At 44.9% G+C, this 18,021-nt stretch overlaps 2 protein-coding genes across 3 annotated transcripts in view; one reads left to right on the top strand and one right to left on the bottom strand.

Annotated features, from left to right (window-relative positions):
• The window catches only part of CCNE1 (cyclin E1), a 17,015-nt gene extending 9,988 nt beyond the window's left edge, over window positions 1-7,027 (bottom strand). The window contains exons 1-4 of one of the 2 annotated variants that reach the window (XM_048515863.1): window positions 6,611-7,027; window positions 5,848-5,899; window positions 4,185-4,275; window positions 3,974-4,042 (exon numbers count right to left, since the gene is read on the bottom strand). In XM_048515863.1, coding sequence (XP_048371820.1) covers window positions 3,974-4,042; window positions 4,185-4,275; window positions 5,848-5,861 — 174 coding nt within the window. In that variant the 5' untranslated portion in view covers window positions 5,862-5,899; window positions 6,611-7,027. The remainder of the gene's footprint in view (window positions 1-3,973; window positions 4,043-4,184; window positions 4,276-5,847; window positions 5,900-6,610) is intronic. The other variant, XM_048515864.1, reaches the window with a different exon arrangement.
• LOC125443628 (uncharacterized protein F13E9.13, mitochondrial-like) overlaps window positions 6,814-18,021 on the top strand; it is a 23,823-nt gene continuing 12,615 nt past the window's right edge. Inside the window, exons 1-3 of the mRNA XM_048515865.1 lie at window positions 6,814-7,009; window positions 7,641-7,716; window positions 7,919-8,001. Coding sequence (XP_048371822.1) covers window positions 7,644-7,716; window positions 7,919-8,001 — 156 coding nt within the window. The 5' untranslated portion in view covers window positions 6,814-7,009; window positions 7,641-7,643. The remainder of the gene's footprint in view (window positions 7,010-7,640; window positions 7,717-7,918; window positions 8,002-18,021) is intronic.

Genomic DNA, 18,021 nt, shown 5'->3' with positions numbered 1-18,021 from the left:
AAGGACCACCATGCTGAACTATATACTCACTTACCTCCCACACTACTTTCTGAATAGCAGTGATCACTATTATTTAAGATGGGAGGGAGTTAGAAGAGGTTCACAGATGGGTGGGAAGGTGTGAAGCAAAATGGGTAAGTTGAAGACATTGGGGCTACCAGTAGTTCAGAAATAATGTGAGGAGGGGGATACAGATAAAAGTAGGTTGGCTGGTGGGCAGGAAGGAGAGAAGGGAAAAAAGGGGGCTTTCAGCAAAGGGAAAGAGAAAATAGGAGGGGGAAATGACATGCCCCTGCAAGTCCTTGCAGATGCTTGTCGATTCTAACGTACAAGCTGCATTTTACAACTTAAACATGAAGAGCGATAGCAGAAAACATGGCAAGAATTTTAGCTACACCGTAACTGTCTTGAGAGTCAGACAGGCACTGGCTGAAACACTCTGCTTCCACCAGCTGGGTGCTATAACCACCCTTTTCATCACATAACTGCCTCACAGAAGATTCATCCGTATGTTACATTGAAGCCACTAGTGATGAGTAAGCATGGGCTATGTGAAGTTGAGATTTCGCTGTCTATCTGCTGTACAGAAAAGGACACTCATCAGGTAATCCATTCAGTGGAAGGGTTTTGCGTGTTTGTGGTCTTTTTTTTTCTTCACACGCTAGCGTAACTTGTACTACTTTTACGCCTGTTACTTTTTCTAGGCAAGTTGCTGTAAAATAAGACCCATTCTTATTAAGGGTCGATATATGTTTGTATCAGAGCAGGTTACAAACTGCTGTGCTATAGATTACGAACTTCTATTCAGCTATCAAAATGTTGGCAACACTGACCCACAAAATAACTAGTACAATATGCTATGGAGTGACCACTTTCACTGCATACCGTGTTTGCCCGAATATAAGACAGTGTCTTATATTAATTTTTGACCCCCAAAGATGCGCTATGTCTTATTTTCAGGGGATGTCTTATTTTTCCTGTGTTCTGTTCATTGGGCATGCTTCCAAACAAAAACTTTGCTATGTCATACTTTCGGGGGATGCCTTATATTTCGAACTTCAGCAAAACCTCTACTACGTCTTATTTTCCGGGGATGTCTTATATTAGGGGAAACAGGGTAGCAACAGATGTTGTGGTACTGAGTTTTTTTCTGAATATGAACTGTACAGCAAATGCATTTTATGCAACTGAGACTGTGGCCATTTATGCACGCTGTGCTTACCCTGTGACTATTTGCTTCGCAGTGGCATTTTCCTGCTTTTTTTTTTTTGCTTTGTTCGTTAGTTTCACAGGGATTCTCCTTCTGCAAAGAGTCTCTAGCTGAGCTGATCTGCCATTTTGCTGCCCCCCCTCCGCCCACTTCCTTACTGCTTCCATGCAACCTCCCTCTGGGAAGCTTGCCTGCTGCCTTGCCTTCTTTGCTAGACAGTGTCAATTTCACAGCAGTAGACTTCCAGCATTAGAATTAAACTGTTTGTTTTCAAATGGTGGCCCAAAGAATGAGAGGAACTGCTGTGCTGTGAGCGGGGGGGAGGTGGGGAGGAATAACAAAACCCAAGGAAAGCTTAATGCATGGCGTTCACTTTCCCTGCGAAGGGAGAGGAAAAGTGGCACTTTAACAGCGTTCGAAAACTGTGGGGATTCTCTGATCTGAGATTACAGTAAATTCCAAAGAGGAAAAAACCTGTGTGATACCAAGAATCAAGGCCAAAAAGAATGTATGCTCAATGCAAAGGAGACCACAAGTGCATTAGTGGCCTTGGTGTTGGGAACCTAACCATGCAGCTGTCTGAGTTCATACACTAGGGGTGGTATTCTGATAACAACTGGAAACACTAAGCAAGGATCTAACACAAAATAGTGATTCTACATAAGTCTAAACAACACCTGTAAGCATGGCACCTCTAAGCTGACCACCATCTCTCTCCTTCTCCCCTTCCTTCACACTCACACATGATTGCTTGCTTGTTATATGCTTCAGTGGCGTAGGAGGTTAAGAGCTCGTGTATCTAATCTGGAGGAACCAGGTTTGATTCCCAGCTCTGCCGCCTGAGCTGTGGAGGCTTATCTGGGGAATTCAGATTAGCCTATGCACTCCCACACACGCCAGCTGGGTGACCTTGGGCTAGTCACAGCTTCTCGGAGCTCTCTCAGCCCCACCTACCTCACAGGGTGTTTGTTGTGAGGGGGGAAGGGCAAGGAGATTGTAAGCCCCTTTGAGTCTCCTGCAGGAGAGAAAGGGGGGATATAAATCCAAACTCTTCTTCTTCATGCCTACTGACTGCACTCTCTTATACCCTGCAATCTGCCTTGAGCAAAGCGGGCTACAAAGTAAATAATACACAACAGTAACCATAACACCTGCTGCCACGAAGTATCTTGATGAACAAATGGCAACCTGTCTCTCTGCCTAGGATACAAATGACAACCAGTCTCATTCTACGGTAGGGAAACAACTACGGGGTATTATACTTGCAAAATACATTTTGCCTGACACACTTTATTCTCTTGTAGGAATACACCCACTAAAAATACAATGTATGAAAACTCTCAACACGAGTCAGATGAAGGAAGGAAAATATCAGCATGAAAGCCAGGTAGCCCTCCTTGTCAAAACTGAGAAATTAATTTCAAGTAAGAGGACAATCTGGAAGGAAATGCCGTCCCTGTGAAGTGTGCGTGCTTAAGAAGTTTACAAGTTGACTAACAACTGAAACGGCAATTTACAACAAGCGGAGTCCACAAAGAGAGTCCCCAGCTGCTATGATAGTAGTCATGGGCAGAATTGGGGACACATATGAAGCTGTCGTAGGCCCCTTCCGCACATGCAGAACAATGCACTTTCAATCCACATTCACAATTGTTTGCAAGTGGATTCTGCTATTCCGCACAGCTGCAAAGTGCACTGAAAGTGGATTGAAAGTGCATTATTCTGCATGTGCGGAAGAGGCCTTTTACTGAACCACATTTTTGGTTCACCAAGGTCAACGTTGTCTACTCAGACCGGCGTCGGCTCTCCAAGGGCTCAGGGAGAGGTCTCTCACATCACCTGCCACCTGCTCCTTTCAACTGGAAATCGAATCTGGGTCCTTCTGCATGCCAATGGCTTTTGCAGTGCGCCACAGCCCCTCCTCTGACCCACAACATTCTGGATTAGTCCCAGCATTTAAAACCCTCCTTGCATTTCCTAATCAATTTCTTCTGCAGTTAAAACTAGTGTCTGGAACACTATTATGCATGGAACGCTATTATGCCTGGGGTAGAAAATGTTGACAGAGAGAAATTTTTCTCTCTTTCTCACAATACTAGAACCAGGGGGGCATTCATTGAAAATGCTGGGGGGAAGAATTAGGACTAATCAAAGGAAACACTTCTTCACGCAACGTGTGATTGGTGTTTGGAATATGCTGCCACGGGAGGTGGTGATGGCCACTCACCTGGATAGCTTTAAAAAGGGCTTGGACAGATTTATGGAGGAGAAGTCGATCTATGGCTACCAGTCTTGATCCTCCTTGATCTCAGATTGCAAATGCCTTAGCAGATTAGGTGCTCGGGAGCAGCGGGAGCAGCAGCAGCAGGCCATTGCTTTCACCTCCTGCAATCTAAGCTCCCAAAGGCACCTGGTGCGAGTAGCAGAGTGCTGGACTAGATGGACTCTGGTCTGATCCAGCAGGCTAGTTCTTATGTTCTTACTCTTCCATGAATGAAACTGACATGTGGTTATTGACAAGATCAAGAAGTCATTCTTATCTTTTTTTAAAATATGGTAGTTGACAAGGCATCCTTTGAACCTCCTGGTTAGTAAGGAGAGGGTGGCTTGACTGAAGCCACCTGTTAAGTACATGGTAGAGGCAACAAGGAGCTCCTAGGTACAAGCTCAAAATGTTAAGTATTACATTCCATCCGCTAAGACTCAAAGAAACAATGTCATTGGAACGTTGTTAGGTACTGATCAAATGGCCAAAGCACCTACCTGTCTTTCACTCTGTTTCTTCTTGGACACTTCCACTGCAGAAATTTCTTCATCGGGATCCTGTAAAAACTGCATCAAAAAAACCAACACCACAATCAATTCAATGCTAAAATCGGCAGTAAATTAAACAAAGGCAGAAGAGCCACTCCAGATGGACACCCCCTCCTCAAGTGTTTCTGTGCTATCAACGACCCAACAACGTTGCACTTACAATTGCGACATCAGCTTTCCTTTTGCGAGTTCGAGTGCCCAAGTCAGCACCACCCTCATCCTCCGTGGGAGTTTTCTTGTCCTTGTGGTCACTGTGAAAGAGATTTAAAAAACCAAGGATCTATCATCAGATAGTAAATCTAGAAATGCACGATGCAACCTTCACCCTTCATTTTTAAGAAAAACAAATTAAGTGGAAGGGAAACATATTTCCATCCAAATTGCTAGTAATTAGTGTGTAGGAGTCAGAAAACTAACAGAGGCCTACCTCAGACATCTATACTGTATTTAGCACTGCCCTCCAGATTATTCCAATGCCCAATTCAAACCAGTAGTTAGAAATGTTCAAAGCCCCAAGTGGCTTGAGACAGTATTTGTAGACCAGCTCTACCCATATTAATTTGTGTGACTCCTAAGATCACCCTGGAAGGGCTTCTTGAGATAACCCAGTCTTTCAGAAACACAAGTGAGGAACTTTTGGAAGGCCTTCCCAGCTGAGCCCCCCTAAACTGCACTGAAGGTATAATTAACATCATCTCTACAGGTTTTCTTGGCTTCCTTGGTAAACCTACTCACTGTGGAAGGCCTTTTACAGCCGTTAGCTTTTTGTTTTAAACAGGTGATAAGCAGTGGTGGGATTCAGCAGGTCTGTGCCACTTCGGAAGAACCGGTTGTTAAAATGCCTCTTGTAAACAACTGCTTGTTAAATTATTTAAATTCTACCACCAGAACCGGTTGTTAAATTATTTGAATCCCACCACTGGTTATAAGCTGTTTTGAGTTGGAAAGAGAGCCCAGAGATGCATTACATTGTGAGTCCAACCTTTTTGAGCCTGTTCGAAATTCTGACACAGGGTGGAGGAGCAGTCATAAAATGGCTGCTGCAGCAGACAGAGCCAATCACAAAATGTCAGGGGCTGATGCTGTGCATAACTCTTGATAGCAACTCTTAACATTTCAGCCAGAAGCCTTGTTTAACTCTGTGCCTTGTTAAATGGACATACCGTTTAACGAGGGTTTCTTGCATCCACACAATGTAAGTATATTGTATGTATGTGTTCATACGTGTGTATATAATTATATTTAGATGTGTGTACCTATTTGTATACATATTGAAATAGCTAAGAAGCAGTGTGGTATAGCGGTTCAAAACAGCAGACTCTAATCTGGAGAACCAAATCTGATTCACCACTCTTCCAAATGAAGCCTGCTGGGTGACCTTGGGCCATGCACAGTCCTCTCAGAACTCTGTCAGCCCCACCTACCTCACAAGGTGTCTGTTGTGGGGAGAAGAAGGCAAGGAGTTTGTAAGCTGCTGTGAGACTCCTTACAGTTGAGAACAGCAGGGTACAAACCAAACGCTTCTCATTTTGCAGGCATCTAGTCTGGTCTTACATGAGCTGGGAAAAACCCCACCTGGACCCTCCCATTTTCTAGAAACATTTGGTGGGCACCACAAACGGTGTTGGCATCCTCATGCATTATAGTGGGGACCTCTGCACTACTCAAACAAACAAGGTCCTTTAATACCATTAATCTACATTAAGCACACTTGGAAGATATAGCCTCCCCAGAGGCTTCTTTGAGATTTGCCAAAAGCAGCCCCAGAGGCCTACAGGCTCCTCCTGCATAAGGCCTTGATAAGGGAGAGACATGAAACTCACCTCTTGCTGGGCATGATAGCCTGGAGAGCTCAGGATAAAGCAGGCTCGGTCCCTGGAAGAAAAAAAGTTGTAAGGATGAATGGTAAACAATCCCAGACCCGGGGTAGCCAATTCAGCAGTGAGAAGGACGTGAAATGTCCATTCCTAGGAAAAGAAGATCCAAATTTAGGAATGGCCAAAACTTGAGACTGCTAGAAAAAGAGGAAAGCATTGACATACATAGAAAGGTTATTAGTGTGTTTCAGGGAATAAATATTCAGAGAGACTATACTTCTAAATAAATAAGCACGCCTTACAGAAGGGGGGAAATGTGTAGATAGAACTGGGGAGCTAGTGCATGGATGTGTGTATACATTAAAAAATACATGCCATACTCACCTAAAAAATATAAACCCACATTTTGAAGATTTTCACACACAAGCTGGACCCCAAATTGGGAAGGAACGCAACACACATACCCACACCATACACAGTATTTCACAGTACCCATTCTGCCCTCCCCACACCCCAACCAACCCCCCCCCCATCTGAAAGCAAGCACCCACAAGCACAACAGTCCTTTTGAGCTCCCCCCCAAGCCTTAAAGTAAAGGGTCCCGACCCTATCCCATAGCCTAACTTAAAAAAAAACCACTGGAAAACCACAAGGAACAACCCAGGGGGGCACATCCTTGCTCCCCCTCCCTTGGGAAAGAAGACCCTCCCCCCAATCCCTGCCCCCCTCCCTTGGGAAAGAAGACCCCACCCATACTTTTATGATATACCTATAAGGGTGGGGGGGATGGTCAAGCACAGCCCCCCATAAGCCTCACCCCACAAGAGACAGCAGGTATCAATGAGAGAGGGGAGGGGAGAAAAAGTCGCCCCCTGCGACCCTCACCCCGTGGCGAGGACCTTCCCCGAGGCAGGCGGGCGGGCGGGCGGGCTGGCAGGCGCGGGAGTGTGTCTGTGGCGCGGGCGGGCGGGACTCAGGAAGGCGGGCTCGGCGCCTCCGCACAGCACAGCGCGCCGGATCCGGGCCCTGCCAGGCCGGCCTTCCCTGCTTGTGGCTGGTGGGCCCGCGGGCGGCCGCCAGCAGGCCCATTTAAGCCTCTCCCGGGGCAGCCCCCGCCTCGCAGCCCGCCGCCGCCCCCCGCGGGCCCCGGAGACCCCCATCCGCCCAGGTGAGCGCCCCGCACCGGGCCAGGCCGCGCCGAGGGGAGGGGCTTACGGAGGGGCGGGGCTTGAGGGTGCGGCGGGGCTGAGCGGGAAGGACCTGCCGCTTCTCCCCTGCCCCGCTCCGGCCCCCCCCCCCCCGAGGCGGTGCACCTCCTCATTTCTCCCTTCCCAAATGTTGGGGTGTATTCATTTAACATACATGATACACGCATGCATGCATGTATACATATATACATACATAAATACATACACGCATGCATACATGCATACACACATGCATGTATACGTATAAACACACACATACCATGTTTCCCCGAATATAAGACAGTGTCTTATACTAATTTTTGCTCCCAAAGATGCGCTATGTCTTATTTTCAGGGGATGTCTTGTTTTTCTGTGTTCTGTTCGTCGGGCGTGCTTCCAAACAAAAACTTTGCTACGTCTTACTTTCGGGGGATGCCTTATATTTTGCACTTCATTTTTCGGGGATGTCTTATATTAGGGGAAACAGGGTATACACTTATGTATCTATGTGTACATATGTGTTATATATGTGTGTGTATGTGTGCAAGTACATATACATGTTCTCATTTGCCTGAAATCTTTCTCTCTCTCTGATGCTCCCTGCTCCAATAGATCATGAAGTTTTTGCAGCTTTTTGGGCGGCTGAAACCAGTCATCATTGGGATGGTCCATGTAAAAGCACTGCCAGGTAAATGTCTTTTTCTTTTTCTTTCTTGAAGAGCAACAACCCTGTGAGGCAGTTTAAGCTGAGAGAGAAAGAGACCAGCTTTAGGCAACCCAGTGTCGTTCCATGGCGCTGCTGAGATTTGAACCTGGATCTCCCAAATCCTAGGCAAGAACTCTGACTTCTGCACCATGCCCTATGTTGACCCGCATCTTTGTTTTTCCAGGAACACCTGGGAATACTTTGCCAGTGGCTCAGATCGCAGAAGAAGCCTGTCAGGAAGCTGAAATTTACAGAGCTGCAGGAGTTGTAAGAATTTGAAAACTCACATGCTCTCTTGTTCTCTCATGCGTTTTTTTTACTGTTGATATTTTATGTAGTTAAGAGCTCCATCCAAAGGGGGGGAGGAATCCACCTGTGGGAGTGGTATGGCATTTGCCCTCCCGGGGTTCTTACCCTGGCAGAGGGGCAATTTTGCCAACGTGTGCCCAGTTCTGCCCTCCCCAGCACCGGGGCACCACACCCTCGCCAGCATCCCAGCCCCCCTGACACTGCCACTAGCAGAGTGGGGCCAGGCTGGGGGTCGTGGCTAGGGAGAAGCCGACATTGGTTGGCTTCCTCCTGGCCGTTAGCCTCATTATGCCAGTTGCCAGGGCTTTAGGTTTACACCAACAAGGTGGCATTTAGTCTATTTAGCCCAGTGGGGGCTTCCTGGCAGTGGGGAGGCTTTGTCACTTTTCAAGTCTCCCCATGCCGCTGAGAAGCCTCTATGGGAGTGGTGGCGTAGCGCTACAACCAGCCCCCTGGACCCTTGTGGAAAATCCTGCATCTATACAGGATGTGATGATGGCTTGCCAGAAGCTTTGATGCATGTCTATATTTTGCAAATACTCATCTGGAACAGAAAGCAGTCAACCTGTTCCAAACTGAAAACAACCTTCTGGAAGCCTGGCGTGATCCCGAGGGCTGCATCAAGTTGGTTCACAGGGCTGCATGCTTTCAGAGGTTGTATTGGGCTTCTTTCCGGGTATTCCATATACTTGAAACTTCTATGGATATGGGTTTTATAAACTGGAAGACATATGAGCATTGTGCAGTATTGTGCAGCCCATCTTTTTTACCTTCCTGACCTCTTCTAGGTATTGAACTTTGAGCACAAAGCACATTAAAATCGTATTGTCGAAGGCTTTCACGGCCGGAATCACTGGGGTGCTGTGTGGTTTCCAGGCTGTATGGCCGTGTTCTAGCAGCATTCTCTCCTGACATTTCACCTGCATCTGTGGCTGGCATCTTCATGAAGATGCCAGCCCCAGATGCAGGCGAAATGTCAGGAGAGAATGCTGCTAGAACACGGCCACACAGCCCGGAAACCACATCACCCCACATTAAAATCCTTGCAGGTTTTGTACCCTCCCCCAACTTCAAAGGTAGCCTGCCAATTGCAGCAAGAATGGATATGTACTAGCAAACAGCTTAATGAAATAATTCAGATAGGTCAAGCAAGTGATCCATGCTTCAATTGCGGGCCGTGCAACTTCTGCCTTCTCTCTCACAGATGACTGCCCTCGGTGGGAAATTCCCTTTTCTCATAATGTCTTGTTAGTGTAGCTGAGTGCTTTGTTTTGAGGGTTCAGAAGAGATGTGGAGAAACAATTCTACCCTTCTGGTAGAACGTCAGCTTTTATGTGTACAAGGCTCTGTGTTCAGTCGCTGGTCCCCCTGATTTAATAGACCTACAGTGGGAATCGGGAAATGCTTTTCTTTGCCCGAGACAACAGTCCTGCCTTTCAGAATAAATAAAACGGGCCGGTGATCTGACCATGAAAGAAAGCAACTTCACATGTTTATAAAGAACACATTAGGGCTGATTCCGCATGGGCCAAAAACAGTGGCGTGAAAACGGTGTGAAAACAGTATAAACCCTTTTACACCATTTTAAACCCTTTTACACCATTTTCACACCGTTTTCACACTGCTGTTTTTGGCCCATGCGGAATCAGCCTAGGTTTGTTTGTGGTGTGATGTTAAGAATTTGCAGGATAGTTTCGGGCATGTCCGACTCAAAAGCTACCTGTTCAAGGTGCAGCATGCACCTGTGTCTTCAGGTTCCCAGTGACAGCTTTCGCGGATGTGTCTTTCAACAGCAAGCACTCTTTTGCCGTGCAAAGATAAAAGGCAAGACCTGAAAGGCCACTGTCAGCCAGAGGCAACAACAGTCAGGTACCCAGCAACTTGAATTTCCAGTGGCTCTCGGCCGTTGCAGTAATTTTCGTAGGTCGGCAGATTTTTTAACAAGGTGCATGTCCTTTTAAAAGGTCAGGATACATTTTACACGTTCCGTTGCCCCCATATCCTTGCATTACCACACGTTTTCCTCTTCCACCTGCCTGCAGTGGGTAATGTAAATTGCTGGCACGGCAGCGAGGCGATGCTGTAGTAACCAGCCTTCCGGTTGGACTGAAACGGACCGGCAGTTTCTGCTGCTGGTATTATCTTGTGGCTGGTTTTTATAGGAGCAGATTATTTTTGTCGTGAGACGTTCCGCAGAGGTTCGTGAATTCACGCTGCTTTACAACTGGAATCGGGTTGAATCAAAGGTCTAACTTTAAAGCTGGCGAAGAGACAAAGTTCATCTAAAGGGGGGGGTGTGGAGAGAAGAACCGGTGAACTCCGAAAGGTTCTTGGGGGAGATGGCTGTAATGAAATGGAAGGGTGATAAGAATCAAGAATAAACTCTGAACTGGAAGCGGGATAGATTTGCATGTGGCCGTGCAGTAGAGATGAAGAAAGGAAGAGGCATGTTTAGGCCTTCGATTTTGTGGTGGTGGTGGTGGTTTCCTTGTCATTCCTCCTGGCAATTAAGGAAGGCATACAGTTCCTAGGAATTTTGCCGCCCAGGCATTGCTTGGTGCTCGAGTTCCCTCAGCTTCAACATTAACACAATTCATGTGCCACTAGTCCACACTCACTTAGGCCCCTTCCGCACACACAAAATAATGCGTTTTCAAACCACTTTCACAACTGTTTGCAAGTGGATTTTGCCATTCCGCACAGCTTCAAAGAGCACTGAAAGCAGTTTGAAAGTGCATTATTCTGCATGTGTGGAATGAGCCTTAGCTTCTATCAGGATTTTATGGAACTGGCAGCTTGACTCAGTAACACCCCCCCCCCCCTTGTATACATTTCATAATGGCTTCCTCCAGCTATTGTGCAAACTATTGGTGACGTTTAAAAATAATGGTCAGATGTGATCCTAGTATAAACTGCAAAAGACATTACTTTGGAGAGAGAATGCCTTTTATAGATAGATACTGTGACCCTAAAGAATTGATTTTTAAACATTCAAAACATGTATGTGCCACCTTTCCACCCAAATAGGGTCTACAGCGTGGCACAGAAATGTCCTTACTATGGTATGTCTGCTGACATCATTAATTCCATCAGAGGTTTGTGGGATGTTGTACCTTGGTTTGTGTGATGTTGCAGGAGGGTTTGAAAGCTGGAAAGGCAAACATTTGAGGCAGGTAAAGATTGCCTACCTGAATAGTATAATATTATTTGAAATATTGATTGGAGATGGCAGATAGACATGGTAGGAAGGGCACCTGGCACAGAGACCAGAAAGGAGACCACACATTACGGAAGATCTACATATTGGCCAGAGGAATCCAATAGAAAACCAGCTTTTTGGTGGAAAACACTCATATACTTCCTGATATTTTTTTCAATGTAACCTGAGGATCATAGAGGTCTAGAAGGCATCTGGAATCCTAGCCCCTTTCAGGTTTTTTTTGCCTGAAACTGTGAAGTAGCATAGAAAGGATTACAGATATGTCTTCCCATCTCAAAAGTGGTATGCAGACATGACTGATGAAAGCAGATCTTCAGGGGTTTTTTTAAAGAAGGCGGCTTGTCTGATGCATTACTGGGTTTCTTTAAAAGAAAGAAACATAATAAATATGGAAGATTTATAATGCTGGAGCATATTAATGAAAACAAGTGAATGCTCAGACATGATGCCATCTGTGCTGAAAAACTGTAGTTGCTATATGCTTTTTTTTTGCCAAACACAATCAAATTGCCATGACAAGATTATATGCAGCGACAGATTCAGAGAGATAAGAACCCTCTCAATTTTACGATGTTCTGCTTTTGTTTTTATTAAGGGGAAATATAGCAGCAGTTATGCTTTCGTGCAGGTACTGAATTTTTGTTCCATATTTGCTCTTGCATAAAACATTTGCAGCTAAGCGTCAGTTTCACCAGGGAGCAGTGGTGGTCTTTCTCCCTTAAGTGGTCCTCATTGTCTCCTAATTTTTTCCCCATTTAAAATAATGATTGATGTGGGAAGGGGAAAACTTTTCTTTCTCACACTACTGGAACTCTGTGTTGCTCAACAAAATTGATTGACAATAGGCCCAAGACTGTCAAAAGGAAGAGATCTTTCACATAAGACACAATTTAATTTAAGGACTGCACTGCCACAAGGTTACTAGCTAAGATGGCTAATTTTTCTAAAAGGATCAGACGACATCATGGAAAATAAACCAATCAATGAGAATGCACTATGTTAGAGAGCCAGCGTGGTATAGTGGTTAAGAGCAGGTGGGTTCTAATCTGGAGAACTGGGTTGGATTCCCCACTCCTCCAGGCTTGTCTGGTGAACCAGACGTATTTCTGCAGTCCTACATTCCTGCTGGGTGACCTTGGGTTAGTCACAGTTCTCTCCGAACTCTCTTAGCCCCACCTACCTCACAAGGTGTCTGTTGTGGGGAGAGGAAGGAAAAGGAGTTTGTAAGCCACCTTGAGTCTCCTTACAGGAGAGAAAGGTGGGGGTATCAATCCAAAACTCTTCTCTTCTTCTGTCTTAGTTACCTGGAAATCCATATATGGCACAATTTACAGTATCTTATGCTGTGGCCAGTGATTGGTCACCACCTTCACACCCACCTGGGGAGACCTCTGTCTAGCTAGCCTTTGGTAGAACCAGAATATTGGCCACCATGATCTGTTCCACACTGCCTAAATAAGATGACCTGGGGTCACTAAAAAGGTGTCCTGGAAAGGTACTGTGCACAACTTTCTCCCCAAGATTTCCTCAGGATGCCAAATTTTAGCTCAAGACATCTTTTTGGGAGAAGTGTACCTTTTGGGGAGAAGTGCACCTTTTCCCCCCTAAGGCAAAACATCTCCTGCCTGGCTGTGCAGAATGCAGAGCACAGGAGGTGTCTTATTTTTCCTACCTGGCATTTTGCTCTCTGGTCAATTTCACCCTTAGCTTGTGCCTGACATTTTGTGTGCAGCTGAAGGGATTCTCCCTATTGCCATTTGCTGAAAGTTGCCCCGGGATGTTTGCTCTGCAGGCTCCTGAGTGTCCTTTTCAGTCCCGAAAGTACGAAGCTGTATTATAGTTTTATATTATAGTTTTCCTAATTTCAAAAAATTCCAATGAGCTATCTCCATAGCTACGCAGACACAAATATGAGAATCTTAGCCACTTGGAGGGCTCCAATTGAAAAGCATTGGGACTGTGGAGGACAGGTCTAAGGCCCATTGAGAAGCATTGGCCAACCAGTTTTCCTGGAGGGGTACAGTTAGGGTTGCTTCCTTTCCCCAGGCCCCACCCACAGATCCCCAAGATTTTCTGAATCCAGAGTTGGCACCCCTCAACCCACTTCCCCAATATTAAGAGTTGGGTTGCCTCTAAGATTTGCAATGATTTGCACACTTTTGCAATAATTTGCACACTTTTTAGCAAGGACAAAGGTGGTGAAATGAAAGGGAGGGGCGGAAGTGTAGGGAGAAAGAACAGAGGGAAACAGTCTGTGTTTATTCAGGGAATCTCACTTCCTCAGTTCTTAGAAACTTTTCCCAGTTTCACACTGGTTTTTGAGTCTTAACCAGATGCTGTCTACGTGTTCCAAAGTTTTTCTTCTCCCCCAATTCATTGCTAATAGTTTGTAGCTAATGTTAGGTATAGTTGAAGCGAATGAGATTAGTTTAGATTAGTTACAAGCTTTTGTTTATTATACTGACACAGCATTGGTAAATGTTTATTCCTAGGTCATGTGTGTAGTTTAGTCACAGAGGGAAGTCGCCATCTATATTTGCTGTCATGATTGCTGATGTTCTGTTATTTGATATCTGGGATTTATGATGTTGCTGATCGTTGTTTGAAATGTTATGATATGTCAATCATGCTTTGAATGGTTTGCCATTTGATATTATGATTATTGCTGTTGTTATACTACGTTTGATGTATATTATGTTGTTCACCGCCCTGAGCCTTTCGGGGAAGGACAGTATATAAATTAAAGTACCAATATGAGTATAAATATGGAAAATGGAGTCATTATTTTAAATAATGCGCTAAGTTAAGAGTAAATAAGAACAATCCTAGTCATGCCTACTTAGAATCTCACTCTGTTTATTCCAGTGGTGGCAAACCTTTGGCACTCCAGATGTTATGGACTTCAATTCCCATCAGCCCCTGCCAGCATGGCCAATTGGCCATGCTGGCAGGGGCTGATGGGAATTGTAGTCCATAACATCTGGAGTGCCAAAGGTTCGCCACCACAGGTTTATTCAGTAGGGTTTACTGCCAGGAAAATGGGATTGCAGGCAACAAACAGGGAAATACTACCTCGAGATGAGGAACCCCCTCCCTCATAAACACATACACAAACTACTAGTATCTCTTTGTGAGACAGATTCGGGTATTTTTGGATTAGATGGAGGTTGCAACAATCTTTTGTTTTTTTCGGGACAATCTTTTGTTGAACTAGAGTAGAGTGAGACGGGACTATTCTAAAGTATTAAAAACAACATACAATTAAATATTTGAGCGTAGGGACTTTTGTGGGCAAACTCATTCATTTTCTGATGAGGCTCATGTGGTCTAGGATCTTTCTACTGATGGAAGACTGCTACAGCAATAAACTGCAAAATCCTATTGATTTCCTAATGGGTCTATAAATAGTACACGCAATTGGCCGTACTCAAAATGGTAATGTCAGAGGTTTTCATTTTCAATTTTTTAATGGATAAGAAGCATTTGTATATTTTTCACCTAAGTGCTGCCAGAAGAATTTAAACATATTGTGAAAACAGTGATGGTTTGCTGTTTGGGCTTGCAGCTGTAAAAAGTATGTCTGTAGTCTAAATCATTCAGGACTTATGGAAGTCCAAAAAAAGACATAGAATGTCTATTATGAAATCCTGAATCCAAATCGGAATGTTGTCCGTATCTTGGGCTCACCATCAACACATGGAAATGGTGAGGCAACGTGGCTTAGCAGACACTACTGGATTTGAGCCTGGAGGCTGAAATCAAATGTCAGTTCAACAGCAAGGCCAACATAAGAAGAACATAAGAACAAGCCAGCTGGATCAGACCAGAGTCCATCTAGTCCAGCTCTCTGCTACTCGCAGTGGCCCACCAGGTGCCATTGGGAGCTCACATGCAGGATGTGAAAGCAATGGCCTTCTGCGGCTGCTGCTCCCGCGCACCTGGTCTGCTAAGGCATTTGCAATCTCAGATCAAAGAGGATCAAGATTGGTAGCCATAAATCGACTTCTCCATAAATCTGTCCAAGCCCCTTTTAAAGCTATCCAGGTTAGTGGCCATCACCACCTCCTGTGGCAGCATATTCCAAACACCAATCACATGTTGCGTGAAGAAGTGTTTCCTTTTATTAGTCCTAATTCTTCCCCCCAGCATTTTCAATGTATGCCCGCTGGTTCTAGTATTGTGAGAACCAGGGGGCATAGCCCTGATAAAGTTCTGCCTCAGTCTTTAAGAAACGTGGTGACCTGACCTGCCTCACAGTTTGGGTGAGAAGACAACTGAGTTAATCATAAATCTGGGTTAATGGTTATAAATAACTACTGCCATTTTATCCACTTCTGGTATTTAGTAACAGCAACAACAACAAAAAAGTCCCCAAGATAATGAAACCATTTATGATATTTTAAAAGAACAAAACAGGAAAATGCTATTTTCAATGCTTCAAAACAACAGGTGGAGAAAAATGGCTACTAGAAGAGCATCTCACTACAGGAGAAGAGGCAGCCAGGTGCGTACCGCCCAGGGGGACATCTGGGGTCAAATGTCCCTGGGCTGCGGCCATTTAAAATACCAAAGCACTGTCCAGGAAAGCATCACTGTATAGTTCAGCCTCCATGTCTCCAAGGCGTCGGTGTGTGTATGCTGCCAAGTCGTAGCTGACTTATGGCAACCTCGTAGGGTTTCAAAGCAGGAGACATTCTGAGGTGGCTTGCCATTGCTTGCCTCCGCGTCACAACCCTGGTATTCCTCTAGGTCTCTCATCCACATTCTAACCAGGGCCAGCCCTCCTTAGCTTCTGAGATATGATGATAGCTTGGAGCTATCCAGTTCAGGGCAAGAGATTATTAACAGTGGAGAAGCCTCACTGCTGCAGCTGGTGAATCAGCGAAAACTGGAAAAAGCACCCTGGACCATGACTGTTGCCTGAAAACAGGGCAATACTCTTGGCTTTGGATTTCTTTTGGTGGAATGCAGGCGGGAAAACAAAATTCCAGCTCTTTCAAATCAGCATCTCCTGTCCTGATCCACATTTAATTTTCTTTTAAGTCTCTTCAAACTGAAGCCCATGCTCCATTTTCCATTGAGATAATTAAGGTTTGACTTGATGGCACGTACTTGAAAATGAAGGTTACAAATTAACGTGTTTCCTTGCTCTTTACATTTTATTCAAAATTAGTATAATTGAACTCAGGCTTAATACTTTATATGATTGCTTTACAAAAGTCACGGTTCTGATCAGAAGGGTTTTTTTTTTAAAAAAAACAAATGGGTATTTGTACTAACACACTCTCGGTAATAAATTTTGCTAGTGAGGAAAAAGTAGTTTTGGCTCACGTGTGTTTAATACCATTATTATCCTTTGTCTTAAATATGTTAAGTCCATTCCATGCATATAACTTGTCAGCATGCTTGGACTGTGGTCCAAATCCCTATAATCAGGTCCAAATCCCTATAATGCAGAAACACACAATCAAAGCACTCCTGTCAGATGGCCATTGAGCCTCTCCTTAAAAACCTCCAAAGAAGGAGACTCCACCACCCTCCGAGGTAGTGCATTCCACTGTCAAACAGCCCTTACTGTCAGGAAGTTTTTCCTGACATTTAGGTGGAATCTCTTTTCCTTCACCTTGAACCCATCACTCCTGGTCCTAGTCTCTGGAGCAGCAGAAAACAAGCTTGCTCATCACCATCCTGACATCCCTTCAAATATCTAAACATGGCTATCATGTCATCTCTTAACCTTCTCTTCACCAAACTAAACAAACCCAGCTCCCTAAGTCTCTCCCTAAGTAGGGCATGGATTCCAGACCTTCTACCATTTTGGTTGCCCTCCCCTGGACCCATACCAGCTTGTCAATAATATGTCACAATACTTAAAGAAGGGTCCTCAGCATGGTGCCCGTGGGCAAGATGGTGCTAACCGCAATCTTTCCTGTCAAGGGTTTTCAGAAAGTGGGTGGGGCTAATTAGGGGTCCTGGCTGGCAGAGCTTCTGATTGGCCAATGAATACTGGATTGTGCAGATTAAAATATCGGATTATGCAGATTAAAATAATGCTGTTTCACTGGCAGCTGCTACTACAGTGTTGATTTTATTCTCTTTCACTCCTCTTTCCCAATGTAGTTTTAGAAATTGCTCCTGTTGGCCTCCGCACTTGGGTTTCCTCTCTGTGTGGGGGGAGTTGTAGTTGCAGTAGGTTCAAATAAAAAGAAAGTTCCACCAACCAAATAAGCTGTTGAAAGTTCCACCATTACAGTCGGTACAGCCTGGAGCCCTGAGCTGCATAGCCCAGGCAAGCCTCTTCTTGTCACATTTCAGAAGCTAAGCAGGGTTGACCCTTCCAATTATTTGGATGGGAAACCTCCAAGGAATAACACAGAAGTGACACGAAGAAGGCAGGCAATGGCAGACTGCCTCTCTTGCATTTAAACCCTATGGGGTCTCCATGAGTCAACTGTGATGGCCAAAAAAGGAACAAAGCAAACAGAAACAAAAGAAACCTACTTCAGAGGAAATGAATTAAGACCAGGATGAGGGTAGATAAAGCATCTTCATTTCTGCTGAGAAAGTTTTGCTACATGAATTCAGTGGAATTCTGATGTTAGTGTACTATCAGCTGTATTTTTATTACCCATCACAGGCAGAGTTGATTTATTATTAAGTGAAATAACCGTGGAAAGCTTCGTTTAAAAAAAGAAAAGAAAATCTGTAGGTGAAGGAGCCAGAGAAGGAAATGTTTTCTTCTTTCATCCTTCTCCCCC

Source organism: Sphaerodactylus townsendi, linkage group LG14 (genome assembly GCF_021028975.2).
Source record: "Sphaerodactylus townsendi isolate TG3544 linkage group LG14, MPM_Stown_v2.3, whole genome shotgun sequence".
Taxonomy (NCBI): domain Eukaryota; kingdom Metazoa; phylum Chordata; class Lepidosauria; order Squamata; family Sphaerodactylidae; genus Sphaerodactylus; species Sphaerodactylus townsendi.
The sequence above is the reverse complement of the archived record's forward strand: the minus strand, read 5'-3'. Positions and strand labels throughout refer to the sequence as shown.